The 20,108-nt window shown below is 45.4% G+C and overlaps 1 protein-coding gene across 3 annotated transcripts in view; it reads left to right on the forward strand.

The window, feature by feature from the left end:
- The window catches only part of PBX4 (PBX homeobox 4), a 53,378-nt gene that overhangs the window by 31,891 nt on the left and 1,379 nt on the right, over window positions 1-20,108 (forward strand). Inside the window, exons 1-7 of one of the 3 annotated variants that reach the window (XM_074979512.1) lie at window positions 1,495-1,700; window positions 6,769-7,010; window positions 7,378-7,568; window positions 7,863-7,998; window positions 8,294-8,450; window positions 17,997-18,103; window positions 19,031-19,117. In XM_074979512.1, coding sequence (XP_074835613.1) covers window positions 1,583-1,700; window positions 6,769-7,010; window positions 7,378-7,568; window positions 7,863-7,998; window positions 8,294-8,450; window positions 17,997-18,103; window positions 19,031-19,117 — 1,038 coding nt within the window. In that variant the 5' untranslated portion in view covers window positions 1,495-1,582. Of the gene's footprint in view, window positions 1-1,494; window positions 1,701-6,768; window positions 7,011-7,377; window positions 7,569-7,862; window positions 7,999-8,293; window positions 8,451-17,996; window positions 18,104-19,030; window positions 19,118-20,108 lie in introns of those variants that run through there. The other 2 variants (XM_074979511.1, XM_074979513.1) reach the window with 2 other exon arrangements.

Here is a 20,108-nt window from a genome sequence, read left to right on the forward strand (position 1 = left end):
ATGATCCCATGGAAGGGCCCTCTACTTTATGCGTTCCCTCCCACGACACTTATACACAAGGTCTTGGAGAAGGCCAAAAGGGAGTGAGCACGCATGATACTCGTAGTCCCAACCTGGGACCGGCAACAGTGGTTCCCATTGCTTCTACGCATGGCACAGCATCGGCCATTTCCCCTACCAACAGTACTGGACATTCTCACTCAGGCTTGGGGGTCAATACTGCACCCACACCCCAAGAGACTTCAGCTACAAGCATGGTTAATCCATGGCTAGGCGCCTTGGAGACTACATGCTCAGAGGGAGTACAACAAGTCCTTGAATGTAGTCGGAGGACTTCTACCAGAAAGACTTATCAGCACAAATGGTTGCGTTTTTCCATTTGGTGCTCCTCCAGGCAGCTAACACCCCAGGATGCCACCATACCTACGATTCTGGACTATCTGCTACAACTCAAACAAAAGGGACTTTCTCTATTCTCTATAAAGGTGCATCTGGCGGCTATATCAGTGTTTCGGCATGAAGAGGATGGATCAACCACATTTGTCCATCCTGTTGTCTCGCGTTTCCTAAAGGGGTTGGTAAAGCTGTACCCCCCTCGGAAACCAATACCGCCGTCATGGAGTTTAGACTTAGTTTTGCACACCCTCTCGGGACCGCCCTTTAAACCATTGGCTACAGATCCCCTTCGACTACTTACCATTAAAACGACTTTCCTCCTGGCAATCACGTCAGCTCGCAGAGTGAGCGAGCTCGCGGCCATAATGTCCACACCACCCTGCACGATATTCTCAAAAGAAGCAGTAGTCTTACGTTTGCACCCAGCCTTCGTTCCGAAGGTCTCTTCAGATTTTCATATTAACGAACCAATAGTGTTGCCCTTGTTCTATCCTAAGCCTCACAATCCAAATGAAGAGGCACGGTTGCACTTACTTGATGTAAGAAGGGCACTGGCCTTCTACATTGATAGAACTAAACCTTTCCGGAAAACGGACAGACTCCTGATGTCCATTGCATCCAGGTCAAAAGGAGAAGCGCTATCTTCACAGAGGATTTCAAATCACATTGTGTCTTGCATAAGACTCCTCTGCCAGTTCCGCCAAGGACCCACTCTACTAGGGCGATGGCGGCGTCAACGGCTTTCTTCAAAGGAATCGCACTGAGAGATATCTGCAGAGCGGCGACGTGGTCTTTCTATGACACCTTCGCCAAGCACTACGCCATGCACAGGATGCTTGATGAGGATACACGCCTGTCGACAGCAGTCCTTTCACGGGCAAGCTGCGCATAAATCAGGTACCCACCTCCTTTTTCGGGGGGGGGGAGTTACTGCTGGGTAGTCACCTACTGTGGAGCGCCCACGGGGACCACTCGAAGAAGAAAGAGAAGTTACTCGCCTGTGTAGTAACGATAGTTCTTCGAGATGTGTCCCTGTGGGTGCTCCACTACCCACCCGTTCCTCCCCACTTCGGAGCTCTGTTTGTGTTTTTTTTTCAGGAGCATCTGGAGCGGTTGATCAGGAACTGGCGGGGACCGGATCGCGCACGTGACCATAAGCGCGCGAGGAGCCGACGTGCATCGGCGCATGCGTGACCTGACGGAGACTGCTGAAGAATTTCTGAGCTGTGGTGCCGGGGCGAGCCTGACACCTACAGTGGAGCACCCACGGGGACACATCTCGAAGAACTATCGTTACTACACAGGTGAGTAACTTCTCTTTCTTTAGTTTGTGGGGATGAATTTGGACAGCTGGTAGTTTTTCTTACTTTTACTCCTTTAGCAGAATTTCTCACTCATGTTTTAATGGCAGGCATCTTTTTCACTTTGCTTTTCATTTTCTTTCTGTGGAACTGGTTTTGTTCCATTTTCTGTTGCTGAATCTTGCAACTAGAGGTGAATTATGGAAGTCAGATAAGAAGTTTTTAGGTTGAAAGTGAGGATGTGTCTTCACTAGGTGGAAGATCAATGCTGCTGCGGTTGATCTTCTGCAGTCAGTTTTAGCATATCTGGTAGGGATGTGCTAAATCAAACTCAGTGTGCCCCTGTTGGAGGCGATACTCATGCTCTTCACAAGGAGTAAGGGAATTGTTGAACTTGCACAGTGGAGATGGCATGTAAGCTTGAATTAAGTTGACTCCAGCTACATAAGTAACGTAGCTGGAGTTGCATATCTTAATTTGACCTTCCTCTTTAGAGTAGACCTGGCCCGAGAAAGTAAAACAAAGCTGAGGACCATGGAGCTGTTAGCTATGGGTGGTAAAGCAACGTTTGCTACATACATGGTGTTCAGTATGCATAAAGCATTCTAATACCATTTCCAAAGTGGAGAAAACTTTTTGCTCATTCTCTGGAGTTTATGCTAGTCTGTTGCCCAAAATGATGCATCTGAAATTCTTTAGTGAATACACTATTATAAAACTGGACATCTAGTAGGGGAGGTACTGTACACAAATGGTATACATATAGTCCATACTGGTCTGTTACAAACACTCTTGATTTCATGCAAAGGATGTAGTGCATATAAAATGCAAAACTTAAAAATGATTTTCTCTAGGTGACCTAAAAGGAATTCAGGACTACTTTCCGCTGAAGGAAGATGGTTGATTTTTTTTTTTTTGTTTGTTTGTTTTTTTCCTTTTGCTGGAGATGTGTAACTTTTTACAAGTTTAAGAAGTGAGGTGGTGCTTAGCTGACATAATAGAACTATTTTTAATTAAATCAAATGTAGCTGTGGTATGGAGCAAGCTTTATGATGCAAAGTCTTAGGCCTAGTCTACACTAGGGATCAAAGTCAATCCCAGATATGCAATTCTAGCCATGCCATTAGTGTAGCTAGAACTGACGTATCAGGATTGACTTTGATCCCTGGTGCAGATCAGGGATCTTCGGGCTCACACTGATATCCCTTGCTTCACATGCCAGCATGAAGTACCAGGGTTGATTGCTGAGCCCAAAGAGATCGATTTTTGCCATATGTTCACACACATGGCAAAATCGATCCCTGGAAGATGATGGCGCCATGTCAACCCCCTGTAAGTATAGACATAACCTTAAGGTTTTATGGTGACATCCTGTTCCTGTGTGTGCATGCCCTTGCACTGCTGTCCTTCCCACCCCCAACCCCAGAAAAAGAAGAAAGAATTGAGGGGGGCAAACTTAAATTGTTTTTAATTGGAGATGCACATCCCCTAGCATGGGAAGGGACCTTGGGAGGTCATCTAATCCAGTCCCCTGCCCTCTTGGCACGACTAGGCACCATCCCTGACATCTATTTGCCCCAATCCCTATATAGCCTCCTCAAGGATTGAACTCACAACCCTGGGTTTAACAGGCCAATGCTCAAACCACTGAGCTATCCGTCCCCCAGATTAGAACAATTACAATACATTGGCAGTTTAGACTAAGGTCCAGTCTACACCGTCTACCTACCACCGAAGGCCCTGCTATGAACTCCTTTACTGTGCACTATGTTTTGTCCCTAAATAAAAATGATTAAGCGCTCAAAAAGTGTCTTTATTGGATGTGTTGCACAGGGCCTGGGTGGTTTAGAGGATTTACAGGCCAGTACACATTGCACAGAGGGCACTTCCTTAGAGTAACAGACATGACTATCATGTTGCTGCCTGGTCATAAAGCTGCTTTTCAAAGCTTCCCTGATTAGCAGTGCTCCTTATTACCCTGGTGTCTGGCTGCTCATAATTAGTGGCCAGGTGATCTGCCTTGGTCCTCCAGCCTGGCATGAAATTTCCCCCCTTTACTCTCACATATGTTATGGAGAACACAGCAGGCTGCCACTGTGAGTGAGTGAGGAGTCTCCTGAACCTGGCTTTTAAATGGCTAGATGCACATTCTACTTCCATTCTGCACTTTCTCAGTCTGTGTTTGAACTGTCCTTACTGTAGTCCAGGCTCCCTGTGCCTGGCTTCATTAGCCAAGGGGGTAAGCTAGGTCTCCCAGGATCACTTTTGACATCTCCAATGGTGATTTTCTGGTCTGGGAAGAAAGTTCCATTTTGCAGCTTTCTGAACAGACCAGAGTTCCTAAAGGTGTATGCATCGTGCACCTTTCCCGGCTATTCTGCATTGATGTTGCTGAAACACTGTGGAGAAACACCCCTTGCAGTTTATATGCTCTGTGGCAAAGTGGTCAGGTGCCAAAATAGGGATGTACATTCCATCACCCTGCTGCAGTTAGTGTGTCCCATTGTGGTAAAACCATCCACCATGTTCTGGAAGTTTATGTTCATGCAGAAGTTTTGAAGCCACTAATGACTACCCCATACCTGCAGAACAGAGCAGTCCCACCAGTCTGACCTTGTTTCTTGGCACCAGAACTGGCATGTCATTGTGTACAAAGCATCAAGTCTGCCAGCGTGTCCTCATTCCTCCTCTCCAGTGTTTCACATTTGTGTATGTCTGTGTCTTTCTCAGTGGTGTCTGCACTCTGAGGGCTGCTTTGGCTCTGCACATACCACAGCATGATGCATGAAGCGCTCATGTTTGCCACAACAGTTTGAAGCTAGACGGGTTCCATGCTAGCCTTGCAATGGCATCTGCGTGGATACCCAGTGAAAAAAGTACACAAAAACACTTTTTGCTGTTGCCTTCCAAGGGGATGTAGAGTGGAGAAGTGCACTAGTACTGGTGCAGAACTACCCGTGGCACTCTTTTGTCCCATCAGACACTGGGAGATTAACCCACAATGCAAGGGGGCAGCAGGAACTGTGGGATATGTTACCACAGTGCATTGCTCACATAGTCAAAGCTGCCCTCAATAATGGGGATGCACTCCATTGATTCCATGTGCCAGTATGGACATGCATCCTTGACTTTACAAAATGAGGTACTAAAAAATCCACCTAGACAAATTTGACCTAATTTCCTAGTGTAGATGTACTCTAAAATTGTATGTTGTCTTTAATTGTCTTTTCACTATCTCCATGGCTTATTTCTGTATTGTCTTTAAAATACGGTGTGATGACAAGTTAGACTAACTTTTATTGTGGTATATGTGTTTTCAGAATTGTGACTGTTAGTTTATGGATTTCTAATTGTAAGCTAACCTGGATTTTATATATTTCTGTACAGTACACTCTTTCATGTCTGGTAGCTCCAGTACCAGGAGATTGCAGGATATTCAAATATTGTGGGTAATAAAGAGGTATACCTAGCAATGCATAACACTAAAAATACCAAGATTAGATATGAAGGAACAAACAATGTATGCAGAGTACTTCATTCACCAACAACAGTAGTCTTGCACACTAAACTTATACTATCAAAACAAAAAGCAGTCAAGTAGCACTTTGAAGACTAGTAAAATAGTTTATTAGGTGAGCTTTTGTGGGACAGACCCATTTCTTCAGACCATGATGGTCTGAAGAAGTGGGTCTGTCCCACAAAAGCTCACCTAATAAACTATTTTGCTAGTCTTTAAAGTGCTACTTGACTGCTTTTTGTTTTGATAGTGTATAGACTAGCACGGCTTCCTCTCTATTACTATTAAACTTATACTGTGTGTGCTGTATTTATTTGTATTTACTTTCACTGTGCTGTACTTATGGAAAAAGTAACTAAAAGTTGCTCTGTTATTTGAGAGTTCCAGTTGATAGAATGCCAGATATGAAACAGTTTACTGTATATTATCTGTATATAAATGTCATACATATTAATCAGGATTCTGCTCTTGACAGACAGTGAAAGATGGTCCCTTTACTCAGGTGCTTCATAATTATGGGATTCCTTTCATCTTGAATCATTGTATAAAAATATTGGACCTTGATGTGTGACTATTATAGGATATTAAATCTGAGAAGCTTTGCAACTTTCTCTTTCTTAACAGAAGTTGTCTCGCTCTTAATGTTCTCTTGAGACTAAAAATTGTGGTTGCCAAGCCAAGACTAGAATTTGAAATAGAAATAATTGAAAAGTATGTTATTCAATTGGCTGAATGTCTAGCAAGCTCTTGTTTAGAATGGAAGTTACCCCCATCAGCTTATGAGACAAAATGTAGTTGGGAGAGAGAAGATTAGTAACTTAAATGTTTCTGTATGTATAGTTTAAATGTGAGTTCATAAACCGCTCTAAAGCTTGGTTCTCTTGTAATTAGGAAATATGTGACTGCAATTCAGATGTACGTATTAGGACAGCTTTGGTGGGTTTGAATTACTCAGTGATATCTTTTAGTTCTGATTCTAATGGAAATTCAGAATTGTGAGACTTAGTGACATAAAAGACTCAGCAAAATTCATCCCTGTTGTACTGACTTCCTTAGAGATTTGTGCTTCTATGTTATTGTGCTTTTCAGTTCTATGTCTAGGGATAAAGCACTTGCCAAACTGCATCAGACCCTGTCGAGTATCCTATCTCCAGCAGTAGTCAGCGCCAGATTCTTCCAAAGATGGTGTAACTATGCAAGTACTAATATGGGGGTTATCTGTTCCTGAAGTTCTTACCCTAGTCCCTAATAATTGGAGATTAACTTAAAACCTGAAGCATGAGGTTTTCATTCCCTTCCAAAATAATTTAACGTTAATTACAATAACTCTGAAATGTACAATCTCTGACGTTTGGTAAATTGTTGGTCTCACCATCATCCTGTAAATTTTGAATTTGTCATGTTTGTTTCATTGACTGTTCATTTTTTTCATTGTATTTGAAGATGTGACTGTTTAAAATCTATGAAAGGAATTTAAATAAATCACTAAAATTAAATCTGTCTTTTACTTTATTTCAGAAATAACCTTTTGATCCCTGTTTTATATTTATCTAGTGTTAAGTATTCGCGGTATTCAGGAGGAAGATCCCCCCGATGCTCAACTAATGAGACTAGATAACATGTTGCTGGCAGAAGGTGTTTCCGGGCCCGAGAAGAGAGGAAGAGGAGGACCTACGGCTGTAGCAGCAACATCAGGTGGCTGTCCAAATGACAATAGCATTGAACACTCTGACTACAGGGCCAAGCTGTCACAGATCCGACAGATATACCACTCTGAGCTAGAGAAATATGAACAGGTGATCTTTCTGCATGGAAGAGTTTTTATAATCTCAATTAAAAAATATAACCATTTTTCCTTTGCTGTTGGTTGTAAGTGCAGAAGAGGGAGTATAAGCTATTCATATGAATGTAGGGATGGCAAATTCAGTTAAACCTCAGCTCGCTATGTTAGAATAAGGCTAAAATGAAAGGACTTTTGACATTCATTAACTTGCCTACTTTGTCTAAACTAACTGAAAGATTGTACTTGTTGCCATATTTTTAAGAGTAAATAGATGAAAGCTAACACAAACTAACATATTCTGGATTTATTTACTTATTGAGGAAATTAAACAGAACTTTAGGGGTACTTTATTGTGTTTGTCAATTTTCATTTATTTTCAGGCATGCAGCGAGTTCACCACCCATGTCATGAACCTTCTCAGAGAACAGAGTAGAACAAGGCCAATTTCACCAAAAGAAATTGAGCGCATGGTGAACATAATCCATGGCAAATTCAGTACTATCCAGATGCAGCTGAAACAGAGCACATGTGAGGCAGTGATGATATTGCGCTCACGATTTCTTGATGCAAGGTAATAAACGAGTACAACTCAATGGCAACAGCTATTGACTCTGACCATGTTTTTGATGTGTTGCTAGATGTCAGTAATTTTAAAAAAGTATAATGTCTGCATTTACAACCTTGAACTAGTATAGATATCTTTAAATATACACCATGTGTCATTTGTACAAACTATGCTTAGTTATTAATATAAGGTAGTCTTGTGTATTTGCTGAAAAAATACAAAGTACCTTTTAAAGGAGATGAGCTATCTCTAGGTATCTTTAATTCTTTAGCAGGAAGAATAACTTTCGTGTATTTATAGGCGTAAACGGCGTAACTTCAGTAAACAGGCAACAGAAGTACTGAATGAATATTTTTATTCCCACCTGAGTAATCCTTACCCCAGTGAAGAAGCCAAAGAGGAGCTAGCAAAGAAGGGTGGCATCACAGTCTCACAGGTATAGAGTATTTTATCTGAAACTGCCCTCATCATTGTAAAGATTTTTTTATTTTTAAACTATGTGGCTTTTGCAAAATATCAGTATTCCTTTGTCACAGGAAGACTTGCAGGTAAATGCTCATGGCTCCATGCCATCTGGTATGGAAAAATGTTTTTATAATCCTAGATTTTGCTAGAGGCTGGGTGGCAGATTTCTATCTAAGCTTAATATAAGAGTGATGTCTGCTTATCTCCTCAGTAACAACTTGGGAACAATGATAGTTTGGTCAAGTACTGACAGGGATATTTTCTAGGTCTCAAATTGGTTTGGTAACAAGAGAATCCGGTACAAAAAAAATATGGGGAAGTTCCAGGAAGAAGCTAACATTTACGCAGCAAAAACAGCAGTGGATGCAACAAATGTGGTGACCCATGGTAACCAGGCAAACTCTCCATCAACCCCAAATTCTGGTAAGAGAGAACCCAATGAGGAAAAACACTTAGAGATTTTTTTGTGTCTCTGCCTTAATCTAATCTAGAGTTATTTGAGGGGGTCAACAAGCATGTGGACAAGAGGGATCTAGTGCATATAGTATACGTGTATTTTCAGAAACCCTTGACAAGGTTCCTCACCAAGGGTTCTTAAGTAAGGTAAGTTGTCATGGGATAACAGAACAGGTCCTTTCATGGATTGATAACTGGTTAAAAGACAGGAAACAAAGGGTGGGGACAAATGGGGACTTTTCAGAATGGAGAGAGGCAACTAGTGGTGTCCCCCATGAGTCTGTACTGGAACCAGTCCTATTCAATGTACTTATAAATGATTTGGAGAAAGGGATAAACAGCAAGGTGGCAAAATTTGCAGATACTATGAAACTGCTCAGGATAGTTGAGACCAAAGCAAATTGTGAAGAGCTTCAAACAGATCTTATAAAACGGGGCGATTGAACAACAAAACAGTAAATTAATTTTATTGTTGATAAGTGCAGAGTAAGGCACATGGGGGTGGGAAATAATCACAATTCTATATGCAGAATGATGGGAGCTAACTTAGCTCTTACCACTCGAGAGAGATCTTGGAGTCTTCGTGGATAGTTCTCTGAAAACATCCACTCGGTGTGAAGCAGCAGTCAAAAAAGCAAACAACGTTAGTAATAATTTTAAAAAAGGGGGATAAAGAATAAGAGAGAATATCTTATTGCCTATGTGTAAATCCATGATATGCCCACGTTTTGAATACTGTGTACAGATGTGGTTACCTCATCTCAAAAAAGATAACTTTGGCATTGGAAAAATCTCAGAAAAGGGCAACAAAAATGATTAGGGGTTTGGAATGGGTGCCGTATGAAGAGTAATTAAGGAGACTTGGACTTTTCAGCTCAGGAAAGAGGAGACTATGATAAGTGGGGCTATGATAGAGGTCTGTAAAAGTGACAGGTATGGAGAAAGTGAATAAGGAAAATTTACTTATTCCCATAACATAAGAACTAGGGGGTCACCAAATGAAATTAATAGGTAGCAGGTTTAAAAAAAAAAGAAGTATTTCTCCACACAGTGCACAGTCAGCGTGTGGAACCCCTTGCCAAGAAGATGCTGTGAAGACCAGAGCTTTAACAGGATTCAAAAAAGAACTAGATAAATTCATAGAATATAGGTCCATTGGCTATTAGCTGTGATGGGTAAGAATGGTGAACTTAGCCTTTGTCAAAGGCTGGAAATGGGTGCCAGGGAAGGGATCACTTGATGATTACCTGTTCTTTTCACTCTGTCTGGGGTATTTATCATTGGCCACTGTTGGGAGACAAGCTACTGGGCTGGATGGACCTTTGGTCTGACTCAGTATGGCCGTTCTTATGCTTGAGAAGCCTCTGTAGTCCAGAGCCCAAGGCTTCTCATTCTTCTTGCAGATGGCCCTCCTAGTCTATATACCACAGTGTCAGAGCACCACAAAGGATAAGCACCAGTGTTTATGTACTGATCATATGGACATTTTTAAGAGAGTTTAATTTTCACCCTTCTAATCTGTCTCACATAATTTGTGCATTCCATACCAATGTGTCTTCAGAGAAAATTAGTAGTGAGCTCTATAGGGAAGACTCCTGTTGCCAACATGTATTAACCAAGAACTAAGTATTTATTGCTTTAAAAGTTATACTACAGAGAGCTTACTGAGATGCTACAAAATATTTAATTGCATCTACATTAAATGTGTTCAGTGGTGTCCTCGGTTATTTTGTTTGCTTACCTGAGAAGTTTCAGTAGACGAGTGAGACTTTCCAGGAGCAGTGCACACTAGTGAGGCTTTCGTGAAGATTGTTAAAGGTAAAACTTAAGTGTGTTTGTATCAGGAAGGTTCCAACATGTCTTTTTAGACAGTGACTGTAGCAGGGAACCTTTTTTGGGTCAGGGACTCCGACCCTCAGAAAAATCAGTGGGGCCATACAAGTGAGAAGTGCAAAAAAACCTCAGACCCCTCACTGACATGTGTCCTGACTGAAAAACAAAACAAAACAAAAAAAAAAAGACAGACCTCTCATTCCCCTCTCACACCAGCCTCAGAGCCTAGGGTACAAGGGCTAGAAGATTGTGTCCCTTCCCCCAGACTCTGGGGTGGGGCCAAAAATGAGGGGTTCACTGTACAATGGGGGCTGCCAGGAAGCAGACTTGGGGCGTGGGGTCTGGGAGAGAGGGTGAAAGAGTGGGTGGGAGTTGGGAGTCTGGGCAGGAGAGAGTACAGAAGCAGGCTGTGGGTGGGGACACTTACCTGGCAAAGCTCTCTAGGGGGAGACTGCCACCTGTGGACTGGGGTGGCAGGAGGGATGCAGTCCCACCCACTCTGCTGTGTCCTAGGCCAGGACTCTAACAGCAGTAGTGGGGATTCTGACTGCAACACACTACTAACTTACTGGGCCATTTCCTCACACCCCCCTCAAGGCATACCTGGCTGCATAGACAGTTGACCTGGTGGTTGGAGAAGGCTTCCACTAGTGCTTGCTGCTCCTCCATGCTCAGGTTTGTAAATGGCCTCCTCTGCCTTGGCGTCTGCAGCAGCCTCTCAGCTTGCAGGAGGCATCTGGCTTTTTCGGACACTGCCTCCCAGCTGAGTTTTCCTGTCTGCCATTTGTACTTCTGGTCCTCCCACTAACCTCTGTTGGGAGGGCTGAGCTTGGTGTGCCTCTGCCCACAAGGGTTGAGTGCAGGGCTCCTCTTTCCTTTAGGTCTGTTGGTGGTCAGTCTGCCCCAATACAGGGGAATACTGCTGTTGACACGACTGCTTTGCACTGCGGGTGAGTGCTCAGTTTCAGTTAATATGCGTTCACAACAAAAGTCCATTTAACATGAACAGAGATTAAAAGGTCAAATCCTTGGGTCTGGCTAAGCAGCGCTCATTGTAAGATTGGGGAGCAAAGATGTGCATCAAACCACCTTTCTACTTCTTACCTCCACACTTGGATCATACCTTGAGTGCTACATAGCCAGACCCAAGGATTTGACCTTTTAATCTCTGTTCATTTTAACTGGACTTTTGTTTTGAATGCATGTTACTTAATTTGAATTCTTCTTCGAGTGGTCCCCGTGGGTGCTCCACAGTAGGTGTCGGGCTCGCCCTGGCGCCGCAGATCGGAAATCTTCTAGCAGTTTCCCTCGGATCGCGCATGCACCGATGCGCGCCGCTCCTTCACGCGCCCTTGGTCATGTGCGCGATCCGGTCCCTGCCAGTTCCTTCTCAACCACCAACGGCTGCAGACGGAATCTGCTCCAACGCCTGAGACAGATAAGACCGTTAATTCTAGTTAATAGCTTGTTTTTTACTATTATACATTTAATAAATAAATAAATAAATAAAAATAGTAACTAAGTAAGAGAGAAGAGGAATGGAGGGGAGAAGAGCGGACAAAGAAGGCTGACTTAAGCCGTCCGCTACCCTAAAGGCCATAAATGTTGTTTGTTTTAAGAACACTGTGATTAGCGGCTAAGTACCCTATTAACAGTTAAAGAATCACCGGGATGTCTTCCTTGAGGTTTAAGAAGTGTGAGTCATGCCGCGAGGTTACGCCTGCTTCTGATGGGCATAGTAAATGCATTTGTTGCCTGGGGGAGTCCCACGTTACCCAGAAGTGCTCTCACTGCGCTAAGCTTACAGCCAGGGCCAGGAAGGACAGAGAAATGAGGCTCAAAATAATCTTGTTTGATAAGGCCCTTCAGCCCGAGCCACCAGAGAAGCCTCACACAGAACGGAATGCAGAGCCCTGAACCGCGGGCTGATGATAGTGGCAGCATGGTTGCGCACATGGCCGTGGCCGGGCCTCCAACTATTCAATAGGCGGCACCGAGGGCGCCACAGGCGCCAGTGCAGCAAGCGCCGGAATCGGCGGCGCCGCCTCACACAGCACCGGCTTTCACGGCGCCGGCAAGGACACCCACCATGGGGCCAAATGGCACTGGAGGAAGCTACCCACGCGGCACGGCACTGAGCCCGGCACCGACTGCGGGGCCGAGATCCCCGGCACAGGAGGGGCTGGCACCCACCCTGCAAGGGCGGGGGAAAGCTAGGGCTAAAACCTGGCACCACAGTCCATCTCCAGACAGTGCTGCGCTGCCATTATCACCCAGACACCCCCGCCCCCCGAGATACACACGCCACGTCGCCGGGCGGCAACTCCAACGGCCTGTTTCAGACCCACTTCCACATTCCTCCAACCACCTTCACCCTTTTCGGGCATGGATCCCTATGAATACTATCACAAACCAGCTTCACTATGATCAATGTCATCAAGGAGATCCCACTCTTCCAGACATCATAGGTACACACTCCAATCGTGGCCCAGGTCTCCATCACCGGGCCCTTGCCCGTGTTGTTATGGCCGTCCTCGTCATACTGAACACCGACATCGGAGGTCCAGATCCAGGGGCAGATCCCCACCCACTCCTCGCCAACACCCCCGCATACGCTCTCTCTCTGGGAGAGGAACGCAGTTGTCCCAGGCGGAAATAGGTCCAGAGTCCCGAGACCTTCCTTCACAGCCCATGAGGGAGCAAACATATCAGCGAACTCAGAAATCGGAGGAGTTGGAGGAGGTTTATCCTAGCGGCGCCTCCTCATCCTCCCCAGATGAGGCAGTTGTCCCTGGGGACATCTCCCCTCTGGATGACCTTAAACAATTCCAAGATCTGTTCAAAAGAGTAGCATACGCGCAGGACATTCAAATAGCAGAGGTGCAGGAGAAGCATCATAAACTCCTGAAAAATTTGAGACCCCTGGCTTCATCTAAAATCACCATCCCACTGGACGAAGCCATTATGGAATCAGCCACTAACATATGGCAGACTCCGGCCTCCATCCCTCCTACGAATAAAAGGGCGGATAAGAAATATTTCGTCGCAGCCAAAGGCATGGAATTCCTGTTTAGCCACCCACAGCCCAATGTTTTGGTGGTCGAATCGTCCGAACAGAGGTCAAAGATGCCTCAGTGTAAATCAGGGGGGTCAGATAAAGATGCTAAGAAATTAGACCTGTTCAGCAGAAAGGTCTACTCCTCCTCTACCTTATTACTGAGAGTGGCAAACTACGCGGCACATTTATCAAACCATAACTTTGACAATTACTCTAGACTTACCTTTCTCATGGATTTCCTCCCAGAGGACAAGAAGCCAGTGCTAAAGGCGATCGTCCAGGAGGGCTACGCGGCCTCGCGAACAGGAGTTCAGATTGCCCTGGATGTGGCGGACACAGCGGCACACTCAACAGCCGCAGCAGTGGTAATGCGTAGGGAATCCTGGCTCCAGATGTCTGGTATCCCCAGAGATCTACAGGCGAAGATCGTAGATGTTCCATTCGACAAGAAAAAGTTGTTTGCAGAATCAACTGACTCGGTCCTCCACTCTAGCAAACATTCGAGGGCCACACTTAAGACCCTGGGTATCTATACTCCTCCATACAAGAAAAAGAAATTCTACCCCCAGCAAAGGCGCTATGCTTACCAACCACAACACGCACAATACCAATGAGGCTATGACCAAGGGCGCCATCAACAGCAGCAACAATGCAGGGCCCCCAGGTGACGTTCTCAACAAAGTCGCACAACCTTGGGGCAAGCCCAGAGACAGCAAGTTTGACAGGTATGTCGAGGACTGCACTATCAACACCATCTCTCAATGCCACTCTCACCTCATGTTCCACCATCACCTCAAATCGTTCTACTCCCAATGGCAAAGCATCACAACAGACAAATGGGTGCTGGAAATTATAGCCACGGGTTACACGATCCCCTTCCAGTCACTACCACCACCGAAACCTCCCACCCGGCCTCTTCTCAGGGACCCTTCTCACGAGACGAGGCTGAAGCAGGAGGTAGATCACCTCATGTTCATAGGGGCGGTGGAAAGAGTACCGGATCAATTCCAAGGGGAAGGTTTTTACTCTCGATACTTCCTAACAGAGAAGAAAACAGGAGGCTGGAGGCTGATCTTGGACCTACGGGGCCTCAACCAATACTTGCGCAAACAGCGCTTCCGGATGATTACAGTTGCCTCCATACTTACGGCACTGGACGATGGAGACTGGTTTGCAGCCCTGGACTTACAAGACGCTTGCTTTCATATAACAATCCACCCGGCACACAGACGTTTCCTCCGCTTCACGGTCGGTGGGGAGTATTTCCAATACAGAGTTCTCCCGTTCGGCCTATTCTCGGCACCCAGAGTCTTTACCAAAACCCTGGCAGTGGTATCAGCTTACCTGCACAGGCAGGGCATGTTTATTTTTCCATATCTGGACGACTGCCTACTGAAAGGGGCCTCAAAGGCAGAGGTCCTACACATGATACACGTCACCGCAAACACATTCACTTCGCTGGGCCTAGTTATCAACCTCGCAAAGTCAAAGACCGAGCCCACGCAAGATGTAGAATTCATAGGGGCGCGCATAAACTCTATTACATCAAGAGTATACCTGCCCGACACCCGCTTCCGCACCATCAAATCCCTGGTACAAGTCATGATGTACAGCCCCGTGGTGCTGATCCTAACATGTCTGCAACTGTTGGGGCACATGGCGGCTGCCACGTTTGTGGTACAGAATGCCAGGCTACACATGCGAAGCCTGCAGCATTGGCTGGCAAGCGTTTACAGACCGGCAGCCCATACTATCCACAGGGTAGTATCGCCCACGACGGAGGTATGAAAGTCACTAGCGTGGTGGGCAGATCCCAAGAACCTGCTAGTGGGAGTACCCTTCCACCAACCACAAACTTCTATTTTTCTTACAACCGACGCCTCCCACATAGGATGGGGAGCACACATTGGCAGCAAGGTGACGCAAGGGCTGTGGTCACCCGCGGAACAGACACTGCACATAAACATACTGGAGCTCGGAGCAGTGTTCAATGCGTGCAGACATTTTCGGAAGTGCCTGCGCGGCAAAGTAGTCGGGATCAATACTGACAATACCTCCACCATGTTTTACATCAATTGACAAGGAGGGGCACGGTCCCGTGCACTATGCGCAGAAGCAGTCCGATTGTGGAACTGGTGCATTGCCAACAACATAACGTTGAAAGCCTCGTACTTGCCCAGCGTCCACAACGTGAAGGCAGACCAACTGAGCAGGCGCTTTGCACTCACGCACGAGTGGCAGATCCGCTCCGACGTGCTCCGATGCATATATCGCACCTGGGGGTTTCCCCAAGTCGATTTGTTTGCCACCCAACACAACAAGAAATGCCCTCAGTACTGCTCCAGAGCAGGAATAAGGCGGGGGTCCTTGGGGGGACGCCTTCATGATCTCATGGAAGGGCCGTCTACTCTACGCATTTCCCTCCATAACACTCATCCACAAACTTCTGCAGGAAGCCAGAAGGGGGAGAGCTCGCGTGATACTCATAGTCCCAACCTGGGACCGAAAACAATGGTTTCCCCTGCTTCTGCGCATGTTGGGTCATCCACCACTCCCCCTACCGGTAGCGCCGGACTTACTTACGTAGGCTGAGGGGTCCATAGTGCACCCGCACCCTCAGGGACTCTGCCTACAAGCATGGCTAATCCATGGCTCAGCACCTTAGAGAGCACGTGTACGGAGGGAGTAAGACAAGTCTTAGAGTGTAGCCAAAGGACCTCTACCAGGAGGACTTACAAGTAGAAATGGACACGATTTACCTCCTGGTGCTCTTCCAAGCAGTTAGCTCCCCTCGACGTCCCTATAACTGTAATTCTAGAATACCTGCTGGACCTCAAACGAGACAGGCTCTCTCTATCCTTGCTAAAGGTCCACCTCGCAGCTATATCACCCTTTTGGCACAAAGAGGAAGGGTCCACCATATTTGCCCATCCTATCGTCACAAGGTTCCTGAAGGGGCTGGTAAACCTGTACCCCCCTCAGAAACCGCTACCACCGTCATGGAGTTTGGACTTGGTACTCCATACGCTATCGGGACCACCCTTCGAACCATTGGCCACGGTACCCGTCCGACTACTTACCATGAAAACGACCTTCCTTCTTGCGATTACGTCAGCCGGCAGGGTGAGTGAACTCGCAGCAGTGATGGCAACGCCGCCCTGCACAGTGTTCTCAAAGGAAGCGGTGATCTTACGGTTACACCCAGTCTTCGTTCCGAAAGTTTCCTCAGAGTTCCACATTAACAAACCAATAGTATTAGCCTCGTTTTACCCGAAGCCTCACAGCTCCAGCAAGGAGGCGCGACTGCATCTCCTAGATGTGAGGAGGGCGTTGGCCTTTTACACAGACAGAACTAAGCCCTTCTGGAAAACGGACAGACTCCTGGTGTGTCTCACTCCCAGGTTGAAAGGGGAAGGCCTCTCTTCCCAGAGAATTTCAAATCACATTGTGTCCTGCATAAAACTGTGTTATGAGCTCCGTAAAACCCCTCTGCTAGCTCCGCCCGAGGCTCACTCCACCAGAGCGATGGCGGCGTCAACGGCCTTCTTCAAGGGAATCGCGTTGAAAGACATTTGCAGAGCGGCAACTTGGCCATCTTACGACACCTTTGCCAAGCATTATGCCCTGCACCGGGTGTTTGATGAGGATACCCGTCTGTCGACAGCAGTCCTCTCAAGGGCAAGCTGCACATGAATCGAGTACCCACCTCCTGACTTGGGGTTACTGCTGGGTAGTCACCTCCTGTGGAGCACCCACGGGGACCACTCGAAGAAGAAAGAGAAGTTACTCGCTTGTGTAGTAACGATGGTTCTTCGAGATGTGTCCCCGTGGGTGCTCCACTACCCGCCCGTCCTCCCCGCTTCGGATCTCTGTCCAGTGTTTTTCAGGAGCATCCGGGGCGGTTGGTCAAGGAACTGGCAGGGACCGGATTGTGCACGTGACCGAGGGCGCGCGAAGGAGTGGCGTACATCGGCGCATGCGCAATCCGAGGGAAACTGCTAGAAGATTTCCGATCTGCGGTGCCGGGGCGAGCCCGACACCTACTCTGGAGCACCCACGGGGACACATCTTGAAGAACCATCGTTACTACACAAGTGAGTAACTTCTCTTTCTGTGTTGTAGATTAGAGGCCAGATTGTGAAAGTGATTTAGGTCTCTAAAAGATACAGATAATTGTCCTAATGGAATTTTCAGAAGCATCCTGTTGCTGGCCACTTATTGATTTCAGTGGTGAATTTGGCACCTGGAGTCCACTGAAAATCTCACCAAGCACCTGTCTGCATCTTTAGGTGCCTAATATTTCTGAAAAGTCTCAAGTGCAGGCAATATTTTAATAATCTCTGCATCATGCTCTCCTTATAAAGGTGTACCCTAAATACTTCCCAAATGGGGGAGTGCATATTATGGACTAGATGGCTTGTCTTTTGCTGGTAAAGACTGTATTTGCTGTAGCAGTTTGTCATATTTTACTTCACTTTTTGAAAGTATGTAGTTGCCCATGGTGTTTGAAAGTTGCCTGTGTTGGATATTTTTTTTAGTTTTCCTTTAAAATTAAGAAATATTTCTGCTTTTGAAAGAGCCAAATATTATTCTGCTTTTAGCTAAAGTTTATTCATTTTCAGGTTCTTCTGGCTCTTTTAAGATGACAAATTCTGGAGATTCATTTATAAACTTGCAGTCACTGACTTCCTATCAAAATTCCCCCGTGGGAGCCAGTGTGCAGTCACAGGTAGGCGTGTATGAGACCTGGCACATAGCTCTGTCAACAAGCCAGATATTTCATTTGACACCATTCTTTCTTTCTGAATGGATGCAAATAAATTTCATTTGTAAAACTAAATAACTGGTTTGCACTTACGGTATTCGCGTACTTTACTGAGGACAGAATAGTGTGGTGGTTTTTTTTTCATTTTCTAGTTCTCCTGTATTGGAATACTATTGCATTGGTTAGATTTCAAGGAATGATTAAAGCAAACCAAAGTTGATTTTATTTAAATCTGGAATTTGAAGGTGGAAGAAACCTTTCAAGGACCCATTTCTCTTGAAATTTGGATTTATAAATACTAAATGTGGGGCTTAAATTGATCTGATGTCTTAGTATACATTGTAAATATCAATATTTTCTCATTTTAAAGTGAATCTTGCTTACCCCTTTTAAGGAAAATGTTACCTGTTAAGAATATTTTAAATTTTTAAGGTTTTTAATTTAAATGGAATAATTAGCAGTATTATGTAAGTTGCATAACAACTTGTTTATCTCTTTCATAGTCTGCATGCTACAGTAGGCTGGGAGTCAGGTTGTAATGACATCTGAACTGGTGACTCACTGATGGGGAGCTAGTCAGATAATCCAACTGATGATATGAGCAGCAACTAGGAAATCTACCTAAATGAGGTTTAGATTTCTCATTTAATTTCACCTTTTTAAAAAAAAACAAAAAAAACAAAACCTATTTCCTTTGTAGGGAAAATTGAACCATAAATTTCCTTCATACAAGAAAACACTTAAGAGGTGCAAATTAAAAATATTTGTCCCCTTACATCTTTCCTTGCTACAGACTCTTAGCATTAAGATGTTGTGTTACAGCCACACCACTTTATTTCTTATTAGAACATTTCCCTTGTTAATCCCGTCCCATATGTGATTTTGTTATAGATGGATTCCTTACATCATGTCATCCACCAGACAGGAAGATATGACACTATTGTGGGGAATCCTTTGTATTCGACGCAGCGCATTGATGTAAGGAGCTTGATTTCACTTCCGTAGATAAGTGAAATGTTTTTTGTATAAACTAGAGAATGCATTTCTTACACTACACACAACTCTTTTGTGTTTTAATGTAGTTGTAAATTAACTGTTTGTTTATAAAATGATAAATTCCAGAATCTAGTGGTCTTCTGCTATTCCTGCTCTACAATGATTGCATGTGTAGCTAAAGGCACTGCTAGCCTGTTTTGAATTATTCCACTAGAAAAGCTAGTCTCTAAAATAGAGGTTCTCTGGAGCGTTGGGGGTGTGTGAAGAAATGCCTGGACAGAGCCTGATAGTGCCTGAGAGAGCTCCCATGGAGTGGGGAGGGAGTGCCACCTAGCTCCTCCCATCTGCCAAATCTGCTCTGGAGATGTCCCATCCCTGACCCTGTACTTGGCCCTATTCCCAGTCCCAGCATGGCTTCAGTCCTGGGCCTGCCTCAGCTCCCTCTTACCCCCTGGCTTTTGTCCTTGGCCATGGCTCTGTTACTGGCTCAGCGACAAGGCTTTATGCAAAGCAGGGGAGGGGGAGCAGACAGCTGTCAGCCACAGCCCAACTGCAATTCTGCTCCCCTTTCAGCTCTGGCCCCTAAGCGTGCCACTGCTCCTGTCTCCAGACCCGCCCACAGTAATGGGCCCAGCCTTAGCCCACTAACCTGTCTCCAGTCCTGAGCCCTGGCTCAACTCCCAACCCTGGTGTGCGTGCGTGTGTGTACTGGTGTAAGAGGTAGGGCACAGCACTCAACATTTTGGGGACCCCTGGTCTAAGCTTTAATGCTTTTAAAAACCGTACAGGGGACTATAAAGTAAACAGCATGCGAAGATGTCCAGTCATTCTAGCACTAGCATTTTTCTTCACTTGTAAAAAATTCATATCTGAAATGCACCAATTTACAGGCACAACCAAACTTAATATCAGCTTGAGGCTAGAACTGTAAAAGTTCTAGAGTATCCTGGTCTTTTGTTTTTGTTTTTTTAAG

Source organism: Carettochelys insculpta, chromosome 29 (genome assembly GCF_033958435.1).
Source record: "Carettochelys insculpta isolate YL-2023 chromosome 29, ASM3395843v1, whole genome shotgun sequence".
Classification (NCBI taxonomy): Eukaryota; Metazoa; Chordata; order Testudines; family Carettochelyidae; genus Carettochelys; species Carettochelys insculpta.